Here is a 24,529-nt window from a genome sequence, read left to right on the forward strand (position 1 = left end):
TTCTGTATACAGTGGTGGCGCCACGAGAAAGGGCGGGGCGGGATTTTTTAAAGTACTGAATACACTGCAAAAACACTGGTGTTGATTTAACACCAGCCCGGAATCTATATATGTCCACACCAGAGAAGTGTTATAAACTACACCAGTATGGTTTCGGTCTAACACCAGATAGGTGTTTATACAACACCAATTAGAATTAAAACAGTATGGATTTGATTTCAAACTGGTTTTGATTCAATACTTCTCTGGTGTGGACATATATAGATTACGGGCTGGTGTTAAATCAACACCGGAGTTTTGCAGTGTAAGAATAAAAAGAGGGGAGATGAAAGAAGAAAAACCCTGTTCAAAATATCAAACACGTTGCTTAGCCCGTCACAATCATTAATGACTATTTTTAAACTCTTAAACAAGTCTTTAAAAGTTTCAAAAATTGTTTTAAAAAATTGAGCAATACACTGCAAAAACTCTGGTGTTGATTTAACACCAGCCCGGAATCTATATAATTATGTCCATACCAGAGAAGTATTGAAACACCAGTTTGGAATCAATGCTGTTTTAATACTAATTAGTGTTGTATAAACACTTATCTGGTGTTAGACCAAAACGAAACTGGTGTTGTTTAACACTTCTCTGGTGTGGACATGTATAGATTCCAGGCTGGTGTTAAATCAACACCGGAGTTTTTGTAGTGTAGTTGTTATAGTGATGTGTGAAACAACGTGCTTACACGTTTATAGAGTATTTTGGCAGTAAATTGAGGAAATTAATATAAAAATATAAGCATATTTTAAAGGAGAGACATTGGCTGTGTAACTCTCACACTATAAAAGCCAAGTCTGGCAGTACCTTATGGGGTGTAATCCTGCACCCTTGGTTGATAAAGGTGCAAAATACACATTTTATTAACATTTGCATCCATAAATGCTCGTTGCACCCGGACAGATGGAACCTGATACCTTTTAGTGTTCATATTTTCTATGTCAGGGTAACAGATCTAAATTTGCACCTTCTTTAACTTTATCTCTGGTACCATTTACTGCACTTAAGGTACCTAACTGCACCCTCGAAGGTGTATGAATGAGCATTATAAATTAATCCAGGATTCCTTTGTGTGATCTAATGCCACTATATTAACAAGAAAACCATGTCACATTTAGTTCGTCTTTATCCCCTCTAAAAAAATCCTGACGCTAATACTGGATTCAAAAGCATTTTGATACATTACCCCAATATTTCTCCCCAGAGAAGAAGTAAAACATTTTTTGTATATATTTCAGAAATGATGAACAAGTATATAAACCATATATATATATATTCATCTACCGTTGATTGTTTTCTTGATTACTTTAGGTCGTGAAACCTGCGCAGATAGACCATGTTTCGAAGGCGTTCAATGTTCAAACGTCAGGATTGATGTGAACACCTTGGATTATGCTAGCGATCAAGAGGCTATGAGGTTTGAGTGCGGTCCCTGTCCGCCAGGACATGTTGGTAACGGCGTCACATGCGAAGGTGAGGATCGATCCCACTTTTCTTAATCACTTGATTTATTTTGTAGTAAAAACTCATTTATACAAAAAGTCGTTTAAAGATTGATATTCTGTTACTATATAAATTTTAGTTACTTGTCAAATTTTTTTTCTTCTGAACTCATACTGATTCAATCAAACATGTTGTGAACTTCATACTTATCCACGGTAGTGTTGATTATTTCAAAGTCAAAATATAATTTTGTATATAGTGTATATACATTCGTGTTACAGTGTTTATATCTATATAAATACATAGAATTTTGCTGATTATTCTACTCTACTTATATCATATTACCCTTGTATAAAATTTTGATAGGGTGTCTACATCTTACAAGTTTTGCTTATCAGTAGGCCCCTCCACTTTTTTTCATTTTATTGGTACGTTTTAACCCTGCATTATGTTATGCAGTTGATGCATCATTTCATTGTAAAAATGATTTATTATGAAATGTACTTTGAGGATTTGGTGAATATATCAATAAATAAAAATAAAATAAATAACTCATATATTACATGGTTACCAGAAAAATTACCTGAAAAATACTACTCCTTCTGTAAACATTATTTCTAAGTACTGCTGCATTCATATTTATTCTCTGTCAGAATCTCTGGTTCAGTGAAATTTTCTTTTTGTGTGAACCTTTATAGCATCCTTATATTTCGCTTTATAATTTTTGTCATTATGATCATCATTATGCATGTATATAATTAATTCTTATTATTCTCTCTCTCTGTTTCACTCTGTAGCTTCGAACGTTGACGTCACAGTCCTTGTCCTGGAACAGATAGGGGGCAACCCTGTACCGGAGGTCAAGATCCGTACCCTCGACACTAACAACGTGGGAGCCCAATTCGGTACTGCGATATTCACAGGGGACAACGGTGTCGCCAAGCTCGCTGTCCCCAACGATGCCAACATCGTGGTTGTAGCCAGTAAGAAGGGACATCCGACCTCATCGACTACCTTCGACGTCCGCAACAACGAGAGTAAGTTGCCCCACAGAGGCATTTATTATCAATCTGTTGACCCCAGGAAGGTTTTATAATTATCTAAGCCTGTAAAATGTTCACCGGGAGAGCGTTTCATCAACATTTTCGGCCAATAAGACTGTCAGATCTGACTAATCAGATAACTTTCCTTGATTCCTACTTTCTTAGAACCCACTATCACCGTGGTAACTGTCGGATAAAAAGTCCGACAAGTCCAACGCCCCGAGACCACTGGGATCCAGGGGGGGGGGGCAGTCCGCCCGTGTCCTCCCCTTTTTGATAGCCATAATCAAAATTCGTAATGTAAATATACCGCTTTTACCCAAGTGTGTCCCCCTTTGTAATTGAGGACCCTTTTTTGGGGGTGGGGGCTTGGCAAATTTTCTTCGGAAAAATGTGTCCCCTCTTTTGGAAAATCCTGGATCCGCTTCTGCCCGAGACCTTTTGATTTTGGTTTTAGAGTGCAAAGAACATTCCCAAGAACAGTTCTTTGCTTCCCTTGTTCCCAATTAAAAAAAATTGTCCGTCATGATTATTACGCTCCTGGAGAGAGAGAGAGAAAAAAAAGAAATCTTGGGTATACCTATGCTATCTTTAATACCTAGAAATTTCGCCAATATTCCAATATTCATTCGTGGATTATTTTAGTATCGATGTCAAGAACGATTTCTCAAGATACCGCGTTATTACAAAATAAGATGTTCCTAAAACAGTGAAATGGTAGGTACTGAAATATATTATACTGGTGATAAGTTAAATTTGAACTAAAAATCGTGTTTGCAGTGGATTCAATTACGTCAGTATTGCAATACCGAAGGTTTGGTAGAAGTTTCATTATTTGATGACAAAATGTGTAATCTTTATGAAGGGCAATATTTCCCCAGAATGTAATACTAGGCAAATTTGACAGCTGAAGAAAGAAAAATGAGTCAGAAAACTATATTACACTCTGTCATTATTTTCTTGAAGAGAATGCCATTAAAACCCAATTTCCCCCTCCAGAGATGATGATTTCACTTGAAGCATGGCGGAAATCTATTTCTAATAACCTGACACAAAAACTAGAAGTAAAAAATAATAGAACGTGATGCCATGATTGCTGTAGCAGAGATGACCACTGATATTATAATTACAATAGAAAATAATAAAACAATAATACATGGTATTCTTGATACCTAGTCGAAATATATGACTAGGTATTTTGTCACCTTAAGTTAAACATGGAGTTTTATTTTATGAGTTTTATTAATGACGCAAAAATTCATTTGGCAGAATCGGGTAATCATATTATTTACATTATTTCATTCCCTTTTTATCAAAGATTAATGACGAGGTCATTTCAAACGCATGGGAATAAACATCATGATATAACTATTCTTTGTAAACTAGGTTTCAATATGGAGAGGATCTGATTACTAGAAGGCATTCTACGAATTATACACAGACTAATGATAATATGAAGGACTAAATATCTTATTTCTTCATTATTTCTATTATCATTTTTTCTCAGCTGGGGGTGGGGGTGTAAATTATGTACTTATTTCATGTCTATCTTTATAACTCGGAATTATATTTCATATCAATGTATTTGAATTTTATGAAAAACAAGCTAGCTGCCTTCGCGATGGCGAATGAATCTGTTAAACATTTGAATTTTTTTTTTTTAATCAGTTTCATCTTTACGAATAATAAATTGAATGATATAAAAATCAGTTAATAGATACCAATAGCTGTTTATCACCCCCATTGTTTTGAAAACAATGGAGTGATACACGACGCCTATTGGCTATTGCCCCCCTTTACACCGAATTAATTTCCTGCTACGACATTGAAATTTTGCGCCAATTTATTTTCAAAAAAAAAAGAAAGGGAAATCGCCTCGCGCCACGATGTGTTGGTGGAACTACGGACTATTTCGACACCGCACAGGCCTTTTCTGTGCGCACAAGATACTCAGTGGAGGGGGGGGGGGGGCACTCAGGATATAACGCGTGGTGGGCGGGTATGTGCCGCGGAGAGGACCCCCATTTTTACACTCAAATTTCCGTTCCAAAGCATAGCATTTTTATCTAATTGAGAAAAAGAACAAAGAAAGCCGTTCAAAAGCATAGCATTTCTTCTAATCGAGAAAAAAAAGAGAAAGAAACCGGTTTCAATGCTTCGCATATTTTTCGTTACGCCGTTCCGGCCGCATTGAGCTATATACTTTTTTTTTATGAAAAGCGGCCCACATTGCCCTGTCCGACCATCGCCTCTGCATGAGCGCATGTACATATGCCCGTTCCATCGGGATGCATTCGCACTCACACGCAGGCGAACCGTTCCAAGGACCCCCGTTTTCACAAACATTTGTAGTTCCGAATCCCGTTCCAAAGACCCTTCTATTTACAATAAGCCCGTTCCTAAGCCCCCGTTTTTTTGTCTCGCCCACGGCACATACCTACCACTTTTGTGGTCGAGTGTCCCCCCGGGCGCCAACGCAACATGAACTTAGCAAGAACGTGACGCGGCCGTAGCATGCACGGAACAAATTCAAATTTTTCGAAAACAACGATGTGCTACGTCCTAGGCATTTTTTCTGAAATTCAACGACATAGGTAGCGGGAACTTCCTTTTTGTGTAAAGATGCCTCAGTATTTCTCCCTTTACTTTGATATTAGGACGCTGTAACCCTACTAAATTGTAATTTTATTTTGACGTAGCATTTGTGTTCTGGTGTTATGAACCATAGGCATTTTTAAAAGGGACTTTCAACGACGCAGTGGTAACTTTCCAGATGTAAATGAGGACACAGTGCCAAGTATAAGAGTACAAACACTATAGCTGTTGGAAGAATAAATTGTCGCACTTCATTTGATTATCAAACTGACTTTTGCAAGGATGAGATGACACACAGAAAGTGCAGTGGGATTTGGAAAGGTCATGACCTTTGTGATTAATAATTAGAATAATCTAACAATCATTCATTTCCGATGGAATGACCACTGTCTGGCCTCAGATTGATACGCACCTGCTTAAAATGTTAAGTGGTGTGTTTCATACTAAACATCAATGCTTATGTTAACAGATTGGTATAAAAGTAAATGTACATGTACCCTTGAACATGTCAAATACACCTATAGAACGTCCTTTGAATTCGTTTCTCATATTGGAATATTGAACTATTGGTAATCTTTTATTTCATTTTACGATGGTTTGTTCTGTTCTGTTCCTATTCATGGTAACTCCCGTAGGAACTCGGTAGGACAGCATTTTTGCCGGTAAACGCCAAGCCGGCATATAACCAATTACCAAGGAAACATTTTACGTCTAGGTTAATCAGTCATAGAGGCTGACCTTATAGACGACATATATTACTCTCGGGCTTTTGTTTTATCAAATTTGAGACAATGGAAAAGTGGGGATTCGAACTCACAACCTTGCGATTATGAGTCTAAAGCTCTAACCGCTGGACCTAACGACCCAATTTTCATTTATTCAATGTAATGGGAGTGGAAAAATAAGCCAAATACCTAATTAATGCTATAAAGGCATATTTTTTGTCATAGATTTGCCTCAGATTTGCCTTAGTGCTCTTCCATCGGGTTCATTTCCGTGAAGTATGACCTTGTAAATGATTTGGAAAAAAAAATGGAAGGCACTCACACAGTTCGATTTTTTAAATTACATATAATTGGGTATAGGGTGTACAAATCTCACTATAGATTTTATATTATACACTGTTAAAAATAATTTAAACAACGCTGTTTACTCTGAACCGCACAGTAGTTGTTTAAACATTTTAAACAAGTGTTTAAAATCTTACACAACAGAGTTTTAATTCAAATATTTTATTATCAATAATTTAAGCATGGTTGTTTAAGATTTTAAACTGTATAAACTCAGTTGCTGCGAGAAATAATGACGATCATGGTAATGGCAATTCATTAAGAGTGATAATTGAGCTTTTGCAACACTACCCAGACGCTTTTTGGAACGTTGATAATCTATTGTCAAAAGCCCTTCCTGACAAAGCAGCCTTTATCGAAAATTGGTGAATTAAACAAGCAGTGTCGTCTTGGACTCTGGACAAACGACATATTTGCATATTTTTTGTCACCTCCGATTTGAAGGACAATCTGCTGTCCCGTTCACCCATTTTCGACAAAGACCTCTCAGTTGTTCATTGTGTTTTGACCCCTTTTGACGGGCATTTTCAATGCATTTACTACTTTCACTGCTACGCCCCCGTTGCAATTGCGAAAGTTCGCTATTATAATTATCTTGAAAACAACCATCTGCATTTGACTGTTGTTTTACCTTTTCCACGGGTTAACGACCGCTTAAGACCAAACACCTCCACGATATGAGGGCGTCAGGCTCTCCGGCTAATCTTTAAGATAATTATGAGTGAAATGATTCAGAGTGTTATTGTTTGCCTGTTTTTATTCATATTCATTGTCCAGGGTAGTCTTCTGTCTGCATTAATTTTAGTTAAGTTGAACCATGGACCAGTTTTTTTAACCTGATGCCTTTATATTGCGTCAGTCCCGAGACCTTTTTAGTCTTGTCCTCAACTCTCCCTGTCTGCATTGTAAACATAATGCAATATACCATTCGATATATTAACCATATTAAGTGAATGTTTCCCTCTTTGTGAATCTGTTCCTAGTTACATATCGCTTAAAGTTATATTTTGTCTCGCCTGCAGAGCAGAGTGAGACTATAGTCGCCGCATTTCCGACGGCGGCGACGACGGCGACAAAGACGTCGTCAACATTGAAATCTTAACCAAGGTTAAAGTTTTTTCAAAATTCATCATAAAAAAATTATGGCCCGAGTTCATGAAACTTGGATATAGGTGTTATAGACTATCACCTTGCATGAGTTTCAGGTCACATGACCAAGGTCAAAGGTCATGTAGGGTCAATGAACGTATAAACATTAAAATCTTAACCAAGGTTAAGTTTTTGAAATGTTTTCATTACTTTGAAAATAAATGGATCTATTGCATGAAACTTTGTCATATAGGGTTATCAAGTATCGAGGTCAATTTTCATTTAAGGTATAAATCTTAAGTTATTTTCAAAATAAGCACTGTTACCTTATTGAATCGCGTAACGTAGTCGAGACCGCGAGAAGCGTTTCATTTGTTTCTCAGATTCTATCTCGCCAACTCGCCCTATCATTACTGCCCTGTCCCTCTTTTTTCATAATAATAAAGTTAGGGTTATGTATACATTTACGCTGATATAAATCTTTTCGTGGTGGGGGTCGAAGAAACAAGGCCAAATGCTAAGACGTCTCGTCTTCGCGATGTCTATTAAGAACAAGTATCGAAATTTAATTGAAAATGAAGCGTATCACCCTGACATTCAATCAAGTCAGTTGGAGATGTTTAAATTTTTGACGATTTTTTTCCCTTCCTGAACAGATAATCTGATAACCATGACTCTGACCCAGTTTAACGATGGAGCATCGTTCCCCTACCCACTTCCGAGGGCTCGAACCTTTGCCTTCTTAGACCCTAACAGTGTCGATGGACAATTACAAGTAGAAATACCCGCAGGTAAGCTTATAGATCTGTTTCTTTATTTATTAATGATGGTAGTGATGGTTATCATAAAAGTAGTAGTAATGAAGGATAACAGTAATCATAATAATAATAAAATTATAATAACGATATAGATAATAACATTTATAGTGAAATTGAATATCTATTTTGGGGGGTATGTTTTATTGAAATGAATCAACATAATGACAATTTTAATCATTTTTACGTCAAATATTAGGGAAGAATACTTTGATTATCTCCCATTGTTCAAAACTATAACCCAAACTAGCGATTTTACATTACTACTACTACTACTACTACTACTACTACTACTACTACTACTACTACTACTACTACTACTACTACTACTACTACTACTACTACTACTACTTGTACTTCTACTTATTTTACTGTTACTACTGATACTATGTACTACTAGTGGTGATAATGAAGTGTCTGAGGATTATTATGATAATAGTCATAAGAAGAGCTGATAATGATCATGTTGATGAATGAGATGAAGATGATGATGAAAAAAAATTATTAAAAAAATACTACCATTAAGTCTCATTTATGGCCATATACTTTAAGTTAGGATTAAAAATCAGAAATCAATAAAAACCTACAAGATTAACAAAAGCAAACATATAATAAGGTGTTCCTCATAATTACGATCGTGCTTGTTTTGTTTCATTGTAATACGTAGTAACTCTCTATTATATGAATCCATTGTGATAAGTTTGATTGAATGAATGATCCCATAAACTAATTACAAATAATGGAATAATGACACGTTCGTTTTAATTTCAGACGGTCTGGACGTAGAACCTGGATCAATTGTCAGCCTGAACATAAAAACTGTTGATATAAGCGACCCTCAAGATGTTCGCAATGTACCCGAACTTGCTGTTTCTCCAGATCAAGGTAAAACATTATTATTTCTATTCTTACATGACAAAGCTGATCTAAAGGACCTGTCACACTTAATCAGAAATTCTGGCTTTTTTTTGGAGGGGGGGGGGGGGGCAAATTCACCCAACTGGAGTTAAAGGAAATGTCAAGGCTAGAGATATTTATATCTCACTAAATAGAGAAAAATTCATAGAGCAAAATGCTGAAAATTTGATCAAAATCGGATAACAAATAACAAAGTTATTGAATTTTAAAGATTTGCATTATACCAGTGATATACAGTTCTAGGCATGTCTTTATGAATATACATTAGGTGGGCTAATGATGTCATACCCCCACTTGTTCTTTTGTATTATTATATGAAATTAGGTTCATTCAAAAAAATTGTATCAAGAACTAAAACAATTGGATTGACAACTGATTACGTGCATTAGTTATTTATTGCCGCAACTTGTTTCAATGGAGACACATCACTTACACGTGTATGAAAAAATGAAACATGATTTCATGCAATAACATAAGAAAAGGGAATGTGGGGATGTGACATCATCAGCATTTCAGCATTTTTGCTCTGTCAATTTTACTCAATTTATTTAGATATAAATATTTTCAGCCCGGACCATTCCTTTAAAATACAGTACATTGACCAGGCGACTTATCACACTCTAGTCACACTAAAACCAAAATTAGCCGCAATGGAGTCAGATTGAAGATTTCTGCTGGGTCTTGGATAATCGTGCAGCATTCTAAATTTCTTTTAACATATTCAAAATTTTGGATAGTAAAATATCAAATGATTTTCAAAGTACCTTTTGAATGCATTCAAAGTATTCTTGTCACATTAATCAGCATTCAAAACATATTGAACGAATTGGAATAAGAGTTACACAGTGGGGAAAATAGCTTGACCTGCTCGTTGTCTAAAGCCAGAGTTACACCAAAACCGAATTCTCCCGAATAAATTCTAGCCGAATCCGTCGAATGGTTTCGTTGGATTTGCAGCTGATTCGGTTCCGTTGGAACCCGGCCTTAAAGGGGAATCCAACCCAAATAAAAACTTGTTTTTATAAGGAAAAGAAAAATCAGACAAGTTGATAGGTGAAAGTTTGAACAATATTGGACAAACAACAAGAAAGTTATGAATTTTTAAAAGTTGTAAATATTGGTAATCACTATACCCATGGAGACTTCAAATTGGCCGCATATGGGATGTCATAGTGATGTAAAGCAAGGACTACTCTTCCATGTACTCCAATACATATTATGGCTAAAATGTCATTTTTTCCAAAAGTTTTATTTTAAATTATATTTTCTTTCATGAGGACATAAAACAATATACTACCTGGGTTATATTTAGATTACTGCCCCAGGGGAATGGGTACTTAGGAGAAAACCACAAATCCCTGATAATAAAGTACATGGCCTATGGGAAAGTTGTCCTTGCCCCTTGTCATAATTTACTTACCCAATTGCCAATTTGAAATCTACATAGTATTAGTGATCTCAATTTTATAACAGCTATAATTTTCTTATTGCTTGTCCGATTTCTTTCAAACTTTCACCATTCTCTTTAATTTATTTTTCTCCTTCCCAACACAACATTTCATGGCCAGGGCTGGATTCCCCTTTAACAACAGTCATTTAATTCCGGCCGAGTCTGTTTGATTCAGAATATATATGTGTTATAGAGACTTAATGCTGGTTTATAGACTGAGATTGGACAAAAAATACATGCATCGAAATGTTTTTTTAGAGACTTTACTGAGTAATTGAGGGGCAAAAGTGAATATGGTGCATGATGTTTGGGAAAATACAAGTCAGCAAAATCGAAAAAGCACTTCTTTACTGGTTCTCTTGTATAAGTTATAAGCAATTAGAATTTGATGTATCATATTCCACCAAAGAGGTTTATAGGCCTACATAAAATATTAAAATGAGGTGTTTAAGAAAATTTGATCTAAATGTTGATGTTTGACAAATTGAATATTTATATGATTACCTTTTTCCCCTAAGAATGTCCTTTTCAAACATTTCTTTTTTTAAGGGCAGGGGGGGTGATCTCATGTCTCCCCCACCTTTACTCATTCACTCATCAATGTTGCTGTCATTTCTATTTCTTTGTGCTGAATATTAATTCTTAAGGTCAATGACAGTATTTTCCTCTAGGGAGCGGAGGGGGGGGGGGGCGTTGGGAGATCGGAGGAGGCAGGAAACCTATTCTGATTGAATTTTCATTCTAAATGAAACGGCGATCCAACCCTCTTTTTCAAACAGCCTTGTTTCTCTTCTTTACTATTTTCTGTTCTCCCTTTTAATCTTATGTTTTGAAAACCATAGGAGATGATGGCCCCACCTCAGTGTGACACCACTCATGGCATTTCCCTATACTCCAGGGCAAACCGGGTGTGAGTCCGGGGGGAAGCCTGAGAAAATAAATGTCGAGAACAACGTTTGGAAATCAATCCATGGTGTATAATGGCGCAGAACTGAAAACTACTATGTTATCACTAATCCGTTTTTTCTATATCATTCAACTCAAAGGTTCCGATGTCGCTAGATTAGAGGCCTATGCTCTTACAGAAATTGACCTTATCAACGAAAAAACCGGCGAGAAAGTTGATCTAACCGAATCAGCTACTATACGCATACCTCTGGCTGATCGTTTCTTGAATGAACTGTCGGTTGGAGATACTGTCCCAGCGTGGTACTTCGATGAAGCTATCGGTAAGCTTTTTGATTATTTTTAAAGGAAAAGTCCACCCCAAACCTAGAAGTTGATTTTGATAAAAAGCTTGGAAACCGATGAAGCATCATGGCTGAAAAAAATATCTAAACTGGATCTAAAACATAATTCGAAAGATCTGAATTCGATCTTGGGCAACTGAAGACACTTTTGCCATTGGGCAGTCATATACATTGCTCTCTAGTACATCTACAAAGTAAGGAAATGCTCGTATCATGGTTATTGGTACCAAAGAGTGCATGTTTAAAACAAAAGGTATATCAAGAGTAATATTTGATTTACTTTTCCCCAAAATATGAATCAAATTCATACAGTACACGACGTAAACAATATTTACTCAATATACAGCATTGAGCTATGGTTACAGTTAACAAAACACACACATAATTTCGTATGAATATACAATCCATAATATCAACTGATCAATAACAAAACAAGTATTACGCTATTGAAAAGTACCTTGCGATATATATTTTGTGAAAAAAGCATTGCTTTATCTTTGTGGTTCCACAAACAGCAATGGGAGTCAACAATAATTATGTACAGGAACAAGGCAGAAATGGCAGCAATTGCCAACAGAGACATTTGAGATGCAAAATGAGAAAATGAAAGGAAGAAATGAAATACACTTAAATATTGTTTTTTAACTGAACTACTTTGTGACGTCTGAGATGGAATGGTTATCCCCCTTTAGGTCTATGGGTAAATGATGGCCTTGGTACCATTGAAGACGATGGTCAAGGTGGTCTAATCTGGGTCTATCAAACGGAACATTTCTCCTGGTGGGCAGTAGGTGTCGTCTGGCCTGGTATGCAGCTCATTACCATCAAGACATGCTTTAGAGAGGATTGCTCCGTCATAGCACCAAACACCGCCATTCAGTAAGAGAAATTTCCGCTACATATGATAATAATAGTGATGAAAATAACAATAATACTGATAAAAGTAATAAATGTGATGATAATGGTAATGATGATGATGATGAAAATAATAATAATAAAAATAATAATAATTGTAATAATTTCAAAGTATGCCTTCTATCTAGTTACCTACTAATAGATGCAGATGGCAGATAAGAGCTGAGGATTTTGATTTTTGAAAATAGATAAGAACAAATAGATTATGATTCATTTAATTATATGTGGTTAAAAAGATTATATAGTTTATTCATTTTCATTCTAAAATCCAAAATATTGTCTGAGAAATGAAGACATTTATAGCCTCTATATTGGCGTGTATTATTCACATTTTAACGTATTATCTTATCCTATCTATCTATTATTCCATCAGATTAGAGGGCGCTGACTATTACTATCAATCGAACCTGGTCACCAGAAATGATGGTACCGTCGTCACATTCGCAAAGACATATGCTGCTATCAACCTTTACCTTGACTGCAGTAGCAGCATTAGTGAGGCAGTGACCTTTGTCATTACCCCCATGACAGAGGAAGTCACCTACAAGGTTCCAGGTAAAACTGGTTTTGGATGAAAGGGTGGGATATAGGAAGTTTGTTTTGTTCTTTGCTAGAAAGAACACAGTGTGTTCACAGTGTGTTCACAGTGTGTTACCAGTGTGTTCACAGTGTGTTCACAATGTGTTCATAGTGTGTTCACAGAGTGTTTACAGTGTGTTTGCAGTGTGTTCACAGTGTGTTTGCAGTGTGTTTGCAGTGTGTTTGCAGTGTGTTCACAGAGTGTTCACAGTGTGCTTGCAGTGTGTTCACAGTGTGTTTGCAGTGTGTTCACAGTGTGTTACCAGTGTGTTCACAGTATGTCTGCAGTGTGTTCACAGTGTGTTTGCAGTGTGTTCACAGTGTGTTTGCAGTGTGTTCACAGTGTGTTCACAGTGTGTTTGCAGTGTGTTCACAGTATGTCTGCAGTGTGTTCACAGTGTGTTTGCAGTGTGTTCACAGTGTGTTTGCAGTGTGTTTGCAGTGTGTTCACAAAGTGTTCACAGTGCGCTTGCAGTGTGTTCACAGTGTGTTCACAAAGTGTTCACAGTGTGCTTGCAGTGTGTTCACAGTGTGTTACCAGTGTGTTCACAGTGTGTTACCAGTGTGTTCACAGTATGTCTGCAGTGTGTTCGCAGTGTGTTAAGGGTGTGTTCACAGTTGGTTCACAGTGTGTTTGCAGTGTCTTTTTAGTGTGTTCACAGTATTCACAGTGTGTTCACAGAGTATTCACGCTGTATTACCAAAAGTGGACATTAGACCAACTTGGCATTAGACTAAATGGGTATTAGCCCAAGTGTTGTGTAGACCAAATGGCAATTAGACCAAATTGATAGTAGACCAAATGGGGTTAGACGGTGTGGTAATAGACTATCTAAGAGGTAGACCAACTGCTTATAAGACCAAGTGAATAAACCTTTACACTAAACATGTCATACAATGCATTCATCCACCTCAGATACTGCCAACCATGACGGCTGCAACGACCCTGGTCAGGTAACTAATGGTGCTCGCATTGATAACCAGGACTTCTCTGTCGGTGGTGAGGTCACCTACTTCTGCGACCCAGGCTACACCATTCACGGCAGCTCACGTCGCGTCTGCACACCGTGCGGAACATGGAGCGGATTCCAACCGTACTGCGAGGACGAAGGTTTCCTGTCGTCATCATCATCAACATCATCGTCGACATCATCGTACGGTAGCATTACTAGCAGCAGCCCTGTAGAACTATACACCAGTGATCCAGATGTGTCGGGAGATGGGCCACTGGGCATTTAATTCCTTCTTATCAAGGGAATCTATGACAACATTTTCGGCTCAAAATATTTACTTCCAATATAAAAACTTAAAGCAGAAACCTTTAAAGAATCATCATTCTTTATAAAAACATTCATGATAAAAGAAAAACAGACAAACTTATGAATATACATGTATTGAATTCCATAAGTAAAAGACAATGCTCTCAGTCTCTTGGACAAAAAAGGTATACAAAGTTATGTATTGATTATTATCATTTGTTTGTAAATAGTGTTTTGGGGCAAAATATGTGTTTCATGTGCTGTCTTTCCTTTGTGTTGTTAATAATGTCTTTTAATGAAGTGATACCCTTCATTTTGCAATTATGTATGTTACAATGACAATGATTTGTAAGAGGTGTCAATTTTCCATGGACAGATTTAGCACACTTTATCTTTTATAAAGAAAATAAGACTTTTAGTTCGAATAGTAAGAAGATATCTGCGAAGTATGTCAGTAAATTCCAAATGGTTTTGTGTATCTTTTTTTTAATGATGATAGCCATTAAGCTTAATGCACAGGATATTTCACATTAATCTTATGCAACTGTACGTTCAGTCTTTGATGTAAGCAGTTTGCATTTCATTGATATTAAATGTCTTGAACTACTCCATATTTTTAGATCAATATACACTCTAAATTCCAAGGTTAAAATAGTTCCAGATTGGTTTTGAGTATAGACCCGTCACATTTTGGATTCCTTTCAAACTTATACGATTAACTTTTAAATCTGAACTCCTTATATATGTACCCACAATGTTTAAATCTAAATTGAATATCAAATCGTAATCTTAAGGATTAACCTTTAAATCTCAAATAATTTAGATTCAAATCTGTTATCTTTATATTTAAATCCACAAGGTTTAAATCTAAATCTAACATTCGACGGGTCACTATTCACAGCCGATCTAGATTTATTTCAAATCTTTGGAATTTATAGTGTACTGTGTCTACTTGTATTCAGGTGCTCCCCCATCGTGATAATTAGTTTGTACAGAAATCTCATTATGCTGCTTAATATGCTTTCTGTAGATTACACAATGGTGAGGAAATTGAAAACTAAGTCAAGGTCAATTAATTAACATCTATCACTTCTTAAAATCCTCGGTAGCAATGGTATATTCAGATATGTCTATAGGTTTTACATTAGAATTATATTAAACTCACCATATGGCTATTTCCTGATGGCAATGCCTTCTTGTTTCATGCTAATGCAATTTTAAAAATGATTATCATTGTTTCTGCCTTGGATATTGCAATGATTCATCAGATACATTGTCATTTTGACTACCAGCAATGTCACACTTATAAATTAGTCTTCATGATTAGTTATTTTGTGTTTTTCAATTGTTTTGAAATGTTTATAACATATAATTAAATACCTTTTCTGTTAATGGTGCTAAAAATATGATTCTAATAATTAACTTTAATATTTTCCTCATTTGATTCGCCTGTTGTAATTTCTAGCAGGGTTTTGGGGTGGAAGTTAGTAAATTTTAGTAAGGTTAGTAAAGTGTACTTAATTTAGTAAAGTGTACTTAATTTCAATAAACGTTCCTTTTCATGCATTGAGCAAGCGGGAGAGAGGACGGTGAGTGAGAGAGAGAGAGAGAGAGAGAGAGAGAGGGGGGGGGGGGGCAGAGACACAAAGTTAGATTAGATGATATACTTTATTGACTCCACTAAACTTATATATACTTCAACATTGTTTCCTCCTCAATCATAATACTCTTATGTATATACTTTTGTTTTATTCTTATTTATTAGGTAAAACTTATCTAGAAAAATCATTTTACAGAGGAGTGGTCAATCACACTCCGCGAGAAGACAACTTATTATTTCATAATTCATCATTTGCAAAATGTGTGCTCAACTGACGATAATGTGCATTTTCTGGGCTACTGACTGAGTCCAGCAGGTCGATCAAAATTGTGCCCTTTTTCTTCAATGACGTCATGAACCATAAATTGTTAAAAGTGCATGATGTTATAATCAGTTAATTTGTTTGGTTATTATTAATATTATTTAATGTAGATAGAATGCTGATTTTATTTGTGTGTATAGCATGGCAGAAAGAAGTTTGTAGTCTGTGGATAAGATTGAGGAGTGGCACAAAATGTGCTGTTTCACGGAAGTTGAATAGAACAAAAATCAAATAAAATCAAAAGTTGTTAAAGCTATGAATATTACTATGTAAATCCTAACAATCATTTTAATGTAATAAAATGGATAGACCAAATCTTTCAAATAAATTGTGATATCCGTAGTGTTTGACTTTGCTGTTTGACTTACTGTTTAACGTTCAATTCAATTGAAATAAACATTTATTTTCTTCCATTTCACAATTTACTACATTTTCGTAAACATAAATTCATATAAAAATATGTTAATGTTAGGTTTATAGAAGAAGGCGTATACCCTAAAAGCAAAGGCTTGTGGCGGAATACCCCTATAGACATAAATACAATACAGTAAACAATACAAAGAAAAGACGAAGGGCTCGAAAAGGGCAGAGAAAAGAAGAGAAGGAAATGTGTGTGTGTATTTGAGTTTTGTCAGACGTGTATCAATCAGATATGATTATTTACGTCTGGGACCGACCTTTAACGTCACTATCCGAAAGACGTGACCAGGGCTCGAACCTCTGCATCAATAAGCCAGTTCACGGTTAGCTCATGATCAACTTTTCTCCAATGACCTTTGTGATTTTTCATTAGGATAAGCACTATCAATTTCAAATGTAGATGTTGCGTAAGCTTTACCGGTAGAGTATTCACATTCTAAGAACAAAAGGCATTGTATAGTCCAGGTGACTAGAATAGTACATCAGGGATAAAGTTTGGAAATCTGTTTTATTGTCTACCTTTGGAACATTTGACTATTGTTTAGGCTACTGTCAAATACCAGTGATTATGAAGGCTCTATTTATTACTCTTCAGCTTGGATGTGATAAATATTTTGAAAGGAATACATGAATAATCATCAAATCACAAATGCCTATGTCAGTGAATTTGAAAGCCACCTTCATGGTTGTCTCCAATGACCTTTTTCTGCTCGTGCGCAGTTTACAACCGTGAACAGGCTTATTTGTAACTTCCCCACAGCTTGGATTACAGGCGCACGCCACAACGCCCAGGAAAGGAAGAGAAGGAAAGGGAACGAGAGAGGGAGACGTGAGCGGGGAATTACTAAATAAAATAGTCTCAGAGCTCAACAAATGTATCACTGGGGGCAAAATATAAATGCCGCAACAAATTATTGTTCATGGTTCATATTATCATGTTTAAATTAAAGTAAAAAGGAAACGAAAGTTGGAAGATGTTGATATAGGATGACAAAGCATTTTCTTTTCATTTTATACTTAAAGCTAGTTGTTAATAGAGATTTTTCATGTAATCTGGAATTTCGTTCCATATTTTGGGTCCAGTATAACGAATATTGTGTTGGAAGATTTCTACGTTTAGGGAATGAATATTTGATTACTTGAGCGGGTATGTTTGAAATGAAACATGCGTATTAAAACGAATCACGATTTTTGTGTGTGGAATTTTAGAACTTAAACACCTCTAGAGAACATTACATTGTCGAAGATACTGGTTCAGGAGTAATTGTATTCTTAATCAACACCTTGCATAAATGCAAGCAAGAGTTTTACCTGTCAAATGATCCTCAGTTAAGCCCATCAATATAAATCCATGTAAGTGAATTGTATAATCCCACTGATCTGTTACCCATTATATCAGTGACAATCCCTCATCGAGTAAATGAATAAATCACTGCGATGACTTTCGCAAAAGAGCGCCACCACAGTTTCAGTTTGTACATTCTCACTGTCACTCGATTGCAATTGCCCGGTCCGGTCGGTCAATACTGAATGAAAGAAACATTTCGGTTTTTATAATATTCATTTTGTCAATGCTACAAGAAAAAAAAGTGCTTTAAACATCTTAGATTATGTCTCACAAATACAGTATACCAATAACAAAGATATTGCGATAGCGAAGAAGAGGGGGGGGGGGGGGGGCAGAGAGTATGGTGTGAATTTCAGAATGGTTAATTTTAAAATCCATTTGATATAGTCTTTCCATCTCAAATACATACAACCAGTGGCGTACCGTGGGGCACGGCATGGGGGGGGGCACCAGCAAAACTTTCGAGCTACTTAGTGAGCACGCGAAGCGCGCTCAATTGCCAGGTAGTGCCATTAACGGATTCAATTCAATTCAATTCTTTATTCCATTTCCATTCAAAACATAATACAAAGTAATATAAAGTAATACAAATCAAGTACAATTTTACAGACGAGCATTCTTACTTCGTAAAACAAAAAACAGTATAATATTGAGCATAAATGGAAATGAGGGGGAGCCACTAAAAAGCAAAGCTTGTAAAGTGTGGATCCTCATTGGAAATGAAGAAAATATAATCGACTTCTTTATATTTGCGTTTATATACAGGAAAGAAAAAAGAGAAGGAACAAAAAGGTCAAAATCATATTGATGTAAACATATTTACAGAACAAATGCAAAGCTATGCACACAAAGAGGTCTTCGATGTGAAGGATAGGTTGCGCAATAGACAGAAGAAAAAGCAGAATAAGAGAGGATATGTAATGTATGTCACTGATCAAATAATGCGAGCGCGAAGCGCGAGCTGAACATTTTTTATTCCGACCTAAAAAAGGACATTACAAGCAAATATTAGTAATCCTAATAGTACCTGTCTCGCTAAAAGCGTGAGCTGAAATTTTCGTATATATTGACCCCAAACAGGGACATCTTAAAGACTATTTTATAAAAAAATCCATGAAGAGTATACATATCTCACCATACTGTCATCTAATGCGAGTGCCAAGCGCTTGCTGATTTTGTTAGAATTACATCTAAACACACGAAGCACTTTTTGTAGTCATTGTAATTATGATTATCATACGCATCTCACTAATCAAATATTGCGAGTGCGAAGCGCGAGCTGAAAATTTAGGAATTCAGACCTGAAGAGGGGCATTCCAAGGCTTGTTTGTAGGAATTCACTAAGACCATACTTATTTCAGTAACCGAATGATGTTAGCGCGAAGCCCGAGCTGATTTTTTTTTTATATTTAGATTAGAAAAAAGGGACATTTTATTAAAGATCGATTTTAGGAATTCATGAAGAGCAGACATATACCACCAATCCACTAATGCGAACGTAAGCACGAACAGGAAATGTTCTATATTAAGACCTTAAAATGGGGCAATTACTTTAAGTAGTCATGAAAAAGAAGCATATGTCACTACATAAAACAATAATAACTCGAAGTGCGAGGAAATATATTTGGTGTTTATTGACTTGAAAACGGGAGGTTTTAGTACAACAGGATTATATTTCTCGTTAAACAGACAATGCGAGCACCAAGAACAATGAAGACATAGACCCTGAGCAAATTATGTTTCATAAAGTTATTAAAAAAATGTTTCTTATGTGATTAGTTACGCCACTGCATACAACACTTTGTTTATATTGTCATTTACCTTATGGTACATGAAGAAGACGAGGTGCTGTTGTGAGTTTTTTTTTCTTCTTCTTCTTCATTAATGTGGAATGCCACCAACTTTTAACAATGGATATATAAATACATTCTTCATTAAAAGGATATTCGAATTTGAATGTCATTGTTTTGCCACTGTGTAGTGAATTCATGAAGCAGATTCTTATGAAATTTCAAGCCAGGGGGATGTCCACATTTTTTGGTGAAATACCCCATCCCCACTCCATCCAAAAAATATTCCAAAAGAATGAAATGTAACAAAATAAATGGTATAGGAATGATAATAACATTATATTTCATCACTCGACACAGACATGACTGTGACATCCGGGTAATCCATAGACTTGACCTTTGACCTAATGTGGTCTTATAGCGGTCGACATCATAAGAAATAACCTCACTATTCAACATACCAATTATAATTTAATAATTCAATAAGTCATGAGATTCTCATCGAACAGATGTACGATATTCAGCTCAGGTAAAGGAACAAAGTTTTCATTATTTTCTGTTTGTAATGATGCAACGGCAGCACTTTTGTGGTTTAATGTCGTCTAGCTATCTGAAAATAGCTGAAGCAATTATCATTTAATGTCATTGGTCGGTAATACTAGAAATGATGTCCTCATTGTGTCCTGAGACAAACTTTAAGCAAACGGTAAGCATGTTTTTTTGCAAACAGAATGGCACATTTCTCCCAACATAATTGTAAACATTATTTTCAAGCAACGAAGCAATTAAAAAGAAAAAAAATAACAAAGAGTAAAGATTCACGAACATCTAAATATCATATTGAACAAACCCAATTAAGAACTTGTTGACTCAATTTACCCATAAAATATTAGTAGTTAGTCTTGATGATGATGGTGATGGCGATAATGATGATGAGGAGGAGAACGACGAGGGAAAACTCATGGAAACAATGCTGATGTTAACGTTGACTTTGCAAGTAAAGTATAAAATGGCAAAAATATTTGTTTTTATAGAATAATAAGGGGCAGAGCAGGGAAATTGACGATGAAGAAACACAACAACAAACAATAACAAACAGCACTCGATGAGGTAATAAGAGGTGAAAATCATTATCCGCATTTTCTGTTACCCTTATCTTTCTTTTTTAAAGAAAACCATTCGCTGTCATGACAAGAAAAAAACAACAACAAACAAACACACAAAATATGAGCCGATCGATTTCGAAATATCATCCGGGAAATCGTTCAGGAGATTGAACCGACTCAAAAAGGATTTCAAAAATATGTTGTTTTATACTGAATTGCTGACATATTTTTACTTTTCGCATGGTTCATTTCTTGATAACGAGAGAGAAAGATAAAGAATGAGGGAGGACAATAAAGGGAGGGGGCGAAAGAGAGAGAGAGAGAGAGAAAGACAGACAGACAAACAGACTGACAGAGCTAGAGAGAGCTATATATATATATATATATATATATATATATATATATATATATATATATATATATATATATATATAACGAGATAGAGAGATGAAGAGCTATTTATATATAGGGAGAGATAGAAGGGGGAGATGGGGGAAATAGAAAGAGAAAATGGAGGGGAGGGGGGGGGGGTAACTAACTAGGTGGGAGGAATGTATCAACTATCTGTGCCTCCCCTCCCCTAATTTTAAATGCTCCCTATACGCCTTCACTCTTAACATGTTGGGCAACATACTGTCCACACAACAATAGGTCAAAAAAATTATCCAACTCTGGGTAGTTTTCAACCAATACTGTGTAGTTTTCACCCAAGCACACATTATTGGTTTAAAAATACCCAGAATTGGATAAAGTTTTAACCAATTGTTGTGTGGACAGTATGTTGCCAACATTTTAAAGAATGTAACCAGACCCCCTACCCCTGTCATCATGATCATGATTATCTCGACTTTGTGAGTTTCCTTTTCACTTTTGTCTTATTTTTTTTTTAAATTTGATGTGATTGAAAAAAAAGTTGAATTGAACACCAAATATTCATTGAAATGGAATAAACTTGAATGAATAAAGCTACAGTAAAATTAAGTATTTACTATTAAATAACCATTCAATCCCTTTTCTCTTCTTTTTTTTAGTCCACCACTGCATCACTTGCTTTTCATTGATCTGACACAACGCAATATATTTCTTATTTTTAATAGAAGTTTGCTGAAATTCAATTGACCGGATCTTCCTGATATTTTATTTAAAAATCTAAATAGGGAATTAATTTTTGGGCAGCTGCGAAAAGTGGTTCATGCTATCATCGGGTGGTTTGGTGAGAGTGATAATTAGCAGAAAAATGCCCTTGATAATATTATGATAACGAAACCTCATTAGGCCAATGCCTTGATTCAAAAGACTGCTCTGACCGAACTGAACTGACTTGAATTTTTCAAGTTCAGAATAATTTATCAGATTAGCATGTAATGAACCAAAACATTCTCAAAAACTTCACGAGAGCGAAGCGAGAGAGCAAAATATTTGACCTTTGTTAATTAATATAAAACCTAATTTTGTGATATACTTTGATATAACATTCAGAAAATATTATATTGCACCCCTTTCGTTTAATTTTCTTTCTTTTTCTCCCCCTTTCCTTTTTTTGCCCCTTCTCCCAACATTTGGTACGCCAGTGGTAGATCATAAAACACCATTGGCCTACTGCTTCAAATGATCATGTTTTTTTTCTACTGATCTCTTCTAAATTTGTATATTGCTTTTAGAGATCATTGGTAGAACTAATTATAAATCTGGCCATGAAAATACTTTGAAGTCGGTCGTACACTCACAAGTTTGGTTAGCAACACACACAGCGCCAGCTTGATAGGCTTATTATAATCACTCGGGTCGCGTTCGCGTTCGAAATCACTCGGGTCGCGTTCGAAATCACTCGGGTTTGGATTTTTGGCGATTTTGTTCATTTCGATGCGATTTTTTTTTCTAACCGTGTCTTCAATGGGACAAACACGCTGGGAAAATAAAATGAAATTCAAATTCGAGTTTCGTTTTAAGCCGGCAAGTGCCTTAAATAAAATGCACTCGCCTACTGCCTAACATAACAAACAAGCAAATCAGCCATGTGGCTCAACTATCCTAGAATACATCCAGACTTCTACTGTTTTTATACGAGGACTCCGAGTCGGAACTTGCCATATCTGCCACATCGATATTACATCGTCATTCCCATGTGCAGACATGCATGCCTACATGCATGCAATGGCCCCAAGGCGGGACCCGGCCACGGTCGGACACGGCGTGCATCGGTAGCATGGAGCAAGGTAATGTGAGTCCAGCCGAGTTAGATCCCATGTTACAGTGCCAGTCAGTCTGCAGCTCGTCCGAAAGTATTTTATTCAGCGGTATGCATAGCCAGCCATCCGTGGTTTAATGTATATATACGTAATTAGACCAAAAGCTTCGGTCTCCAGTCTGTAATGTACGTTGTTCCGCTGAACTCCATTAGCTCCACTCACCAATACAGAGACCGAAGTTCTAGCTCGATCTGTACAGGGACTCAATGGCCATATGTTTATGCATTAAGTTCCAATAAAACGGGGAAGTGAAGTTGCGCGACAGCCGAAGCAATTAGTTACTGTTTTTCCCCTTTTAAGTTTATTTTCTCTTTTTTTGGTGCATTTTAGGACAAAACGGAATAATAATATTTATTTGATACAGTTCTTTCCATATATTTTTATGAAATAAAGACAAAAATCGATGAGCGCCGTCTGGGGGATTTTGCATTGTTAACCCCGTCATGATGGTTGCACCATAGCGAGCCCTCTGTGTACGAGGAGAAATAAAAATGTTAAAAAACTCGAAACAGACGGCTGCCAGCTGTCTAATACGTAATGAGCTTTGAGGACGATCTTTCCGATAGGCGTTTTAAAATTCTGCTCTTAACTATTGTCCATTTCTCATAAAATTTGTCTTATTTTATAGATAAAATGGCCATATCATGTTTTAAGTAACTGGAGACCTAAAAAATTCCCTACCTAAATTCTCGAAACATTGCATTAGGTGATGTGCTTAATTGATCTTCTTTGTGCTCGCGTGCCAAACGTATACGTTGAGCTGAACGGGGATCAGTCTCTCTCTCTGTCTCTCCTACCTTTCCGAAATTAAAACGGTCCTTCGATCGGACATAGTTAATTAGACGCAGGACAAATAACGCTCTGACAACCAAACTAACTTTTCGTCAGCATCAGTAAAAATGTGAATGGGCTTTTAAAAACTAATACTAAAACTGATCTAAAATTGATCTTAGATCGATTTTGAAATTGATTTTGGAAATCGATTTAAAATTAATTTTAAATTTTAAAATCGTAATTGTACCTGTTCTAATTAACCGATTTTAAAATCGGCTCCCGATTTTACCCGATTTTACCACAATCGGCGCGATCACCTGCCAATCTTCGATCATGCCCCTTGAAGGAAAAATCGGATATAAAATATCGGCGTAGATCTAGTTACAGTGCGTGATCGTTCAGAACATATATACATAAGATTTTTTTGAGGTGCTAGCTATTTAGAGGTCGCA

General features: G+C 36.1%; 1 protein-coding gene across 1 annotated transcript in view; it reads left to right on the forward strand.

The window, feature by feature from the left end:
- LOC129260688 (uncharacterized) overlaps positions 1-16,718 on the forward strand; it is a 58,779-nt gene extending 42,061 nt beyond the window's left edge. Inside the window, exons 7-14 of the mRNA XM_054898640.2 lie at positions 1,354-1,515; positions 2,283-2,522; positions 7,939-8,073; positions 8,869-8,982; positions 11,512-11,694; positions 12,408-12,594; positions 13,004-13,185; positions 14,126-16,718. Coding sequence (XP_054754615.2) covers positions 1,354-1,515; positions 2,283-2,522; positions 7,939-8,073; positions 8,869-8,982; positions 11,512-11,694; positions 12,408-12,594; positions 13,004-13,185; positions 14,126-14,448 — 1,526 coding nt within the window. The 3' untranslated portion in view covers positions 14,449-16,718. The remainder of the gene's footprint in view (positions 1-1,353; positions 1,516-2,282; positions 2,523-7,938; positions 8,074-8,868; positions 8,983-11,511; positions 11,695-12,407; positions 12,595-13,003; positions 13,186-14,125) is intronic.
- Positions 16,719-24,529: the final 7,811 nt, after the last annotated feature.

Source organism: Lytechinus pictus, unplaced genomic scaffold (assembly GCF_037042905.1).
Source record: "Lytechinus pictus isolate F3 Inbred unplaced genomic scaffold, Lp3.0 scaffold_19, whole genome shotgun sequence".
In the NCBI taxonomy this organism is placed as follows: Eukaryota; Metazoa; Echinodermata; class Echinoidea; order Temnopleuroida; family Toxopneustidae; genus Lytechinus; species Lytechinus pictus.